Source organism: Octopus bimaculoides, chromosome 20 (assembly GCF_001194135.2).
Source record: "Octopus bimaculoides isolate UCB-OBI-ISO-001 chromosome 20, ASM119413v2, whole genome shotgun sequence".
NCBI classification, from domain to species: Eukaryota; Metazoa; Mollusca; class Cephalopoda; order Octopoda; family Octopodidae; genus Octopus; species Octopus bimaculoides.
The window spans coordinates 14,123,722-14,126,776 of record NC_069000.1 but is presented as its reverse complement, the minus strand read 5'-3'; the positions used below and the strand labels follow the sequence as shown (position 1 = coordinate 14,126,776).

The 3,055-nt window shown below is 33.7% G+C and overlaps 1 protein-coding gene across 1 annotated transcript in view; it reads right to left on the bottom strand.

Annotated features, from left to right (window-relative positions):
- Window positions 1-838: 838 nt before the first annotated feature.
- LOC106881607 (uncharacterized) overlaps window positions 839-3,055 on the bottom strand; it is a 5,942-nt gene continuing 3,725 nt past the window's right edge. Inside the window, exon 2 of the mRNA XM_014932068.2 lies at window positions 839-2,641. Within this exon, the coding sequence (XP_014787554.1) occupies window positions 1,722-2,630 (909 nt within the window). The 5' untranslated portion in view covers window positions 2,631-2,641 and the 3' untranslated portion in view covers window positions 839-1,721. The remainder of the gene's footprint in view (window positions 2,642-3,055) is intronic.

Here is a 3,055-nt window from a genome sequence, read left to right as displayed (position 1 = left end):
ACATACATATATATATATGCCATTAAAACTCTTGATTGGACCATGTCAGGTGGGGGAGAAGAGCCATGCGAGGAGCGTGAAAATCACGGTGGTGCACCAGCATGACCTTGGCTGAAACACATAAATAAATAAATATATATATATATATATATATATACATATACATACATATATATATATATATATACATATATATATATATGTGTGTGTGTGTGCGTCTTTGTGTCTGTTTGTTTTCCACTTGACAACTGGGGTTGGCATGTTTGTGTTCTTGCAACTTAGTGGTTTGGCAAACCACATTGCTGCAAAGCAAGTTTCTTAACCACAGAGCCATTCCTAGTTACAAATAAATTCCGGTGAATTGTAACTGGGATTTGTTTTTGTTCTTGTTTCAGTCATCCGAGTGTGGCCATGCAGGAGCACCGCCTTAAAGGGGTTTAGTCAAAGAAATTGACCTCAGGACCTATTCTTTTTAAGTCTAGTGCTTATTGTCCCACTGTATGGTACCATGGGCAAGTGTCTTCTATTGTAGCCCTGGGCCAACCAATGCCTTGTGAGTGAATTTAATGGATGGAAACTTGGGGAAGCCCATTGTATATATATGTGTGTTTGTGCTTGTTCCCTGCCACTGCTTGACTACTGGTGTTGGTTTGTTTATATCCCCATAACTTAGTGGTTTGGCAAAAGAGACTGATGGAATAAGTTGTCAAACAGACTTGAAAAATAAATACTGGGTTGATTTGTTCGGCTAAACTCTTCAAAAGGGTGCCCCAGCATGGTCACAGTCCAATGACCAAAACATGTAAAAGATAAAAAAAGAAAGACAACTGAAAACAAATTCTATGTATTTACAAATATTTTTATTTTTGGATGTTCAGTTTTTGTTCTGATTTGTCAATATCAATAACACTATTCCCACAAATATTTATATTGATTTTACAGATATTGATTTTACAGATATTGGTTTTCAGAAACCCGCATGTAAATAATTGTGAGCCTTCTCTCTCTCTTTCACTCTCACTTTATCTTTCTCCTTTCTCCCTCTCAGAATTTCAGTAGCATTGCTTAATGTAGACTTGCAGTCAAAAAGGTAGCTTACGCGAAGCCACATCATATGAGCTTTGTAATATTATGATGAGAGTTCAACATTGGCACAGCTTAAGTTTTTAATCTTCTGAAGCCAATACAAATATATCCCAGCAATTAACTGAAAGGAAGGGAAACGTCTGGCAACCACTCATTCTTCTGCATTAGGTCTGGTAACAAGTCCCTCTTATGTTTTAGCTGTAGCTTCTCTAAACAATTTTGACAAAGTAAAACATCTAGAACAATGTCAAACTCACCAGTAATGAAATTGTTTTCTTCCGTAAATAATTAGCATGTTAATTGCTTTTGGTTTTCGTGAAAGTTGTAAGTCACCTTACAAACCCTTGTGACAGCATATTATCATAAAAGATATTGCATCTACAACTCTCAAGCTTGAACTAAATGAAGGGAGACCCGCAGACTGTTGGCTATCTTGTTGTCTGAAGCAGCTTTGGCATAAAAAAAAGTATGCTGCAAAAGATAGCACTAATAATTTTGCTTTGTTTTCTGTGTAGCCAGTGGAATTCTGTAACAGAAAATCCCTTGTTTAAAACTTATAGCTAAGCCAGAATTAGTTGTAGCTGTTCAAATTTTAATTTCCACTGCATAAATGGAAAATTTGTGTTGCTACTGTTTTAAGAAGCTCTATAAAAGACTTCATCAAATGGCGGAGCTGATGGCTCTGGTCGAAGATGAAGATGTCCAAATGTTTCTCTCTCTTGCACGCTTGAAGAATGCATTAAAGCTGTATGGTTATACACTGCACAATGATTATAACTGCCACAGTGATTATACATGCCACCATGATTATATATATCACAATGATCACAAATGTAATGACCATACATTATGTGTGGCAGACTAGCTCTTGCTGTTACGATGCTATGGTAACTAGGTGCTTGATTCTTGTCTTGTATATAAGTCACTTGTGGTATTAGCTGAGGTACATTCTGTAATATTTTACAGTGTTTATTGCATTTATGTTGCTTTAAGAAAGTTTCAGCATTTATAGCAACGCAATCTGCACCAGTAATACAAATAGTCTTTCTGTTAATTCGAAATCCTTGGAAATTGGTCAGTATTGTTTGTCCTTTGGATTCTAAGAAAGTGAAATGAGAAATAGCATCAAGACTTGGACTTGTTAATTTTTCTTCTCCATGTGCACCTTTGTAGTGATCAATAAGTACAGTCTCATCAGGAACAGGGTGTCTTGAGACAGTGAATTTTGTAATAAGAGAGATTCTGTCAATTAGTGCTTCGGTATAATCTGGAACTTGAAAAAATTCCACGTCAGAGCGAGATACAAAATAAGATTTGGCTTTATGAAGTAATGCTCTGGTGTTAAGATATGATTTCCAAGCATTTTTAGAGTGAGGTTTGGTTTTCAAAACACGAATAATGCACCTGTTTCCACGATGTATTCCAGAGCCATTAAGAACTCCATCGTAGAGAAGATAATCCTTTGTTATCACGGAAGGTTTATATGAAAAATTTGCAAAGTAATTCTCGTTGTTATATTGAAATGAGAGTGTTTCATTATCCATGATGGGATAACCTAGAAAAAAAGAAAGAAAAAAAATATGAGAAATGTATGATACAGAGAAAGAGATAAATGTTGGAATAAATACATGCATACACACATATACATACATATATACACACACACATATATATATATGTGTACATATACATATATATATGTGTACATATACATATATATGTGTACATATACATATATATATGTGTACATATACATATATATATGTGTACATATACATATATATATGTGTGTACATATACATATATATATGTGTGTACATATACATATATATATATGTGTACATATACATATATATATATGTGTACATATACATATATATATATGTGTACATATACATATATATATATGTGTACATATACATATATATATATATGTGTACATATACATATATATATATGTGTACATATA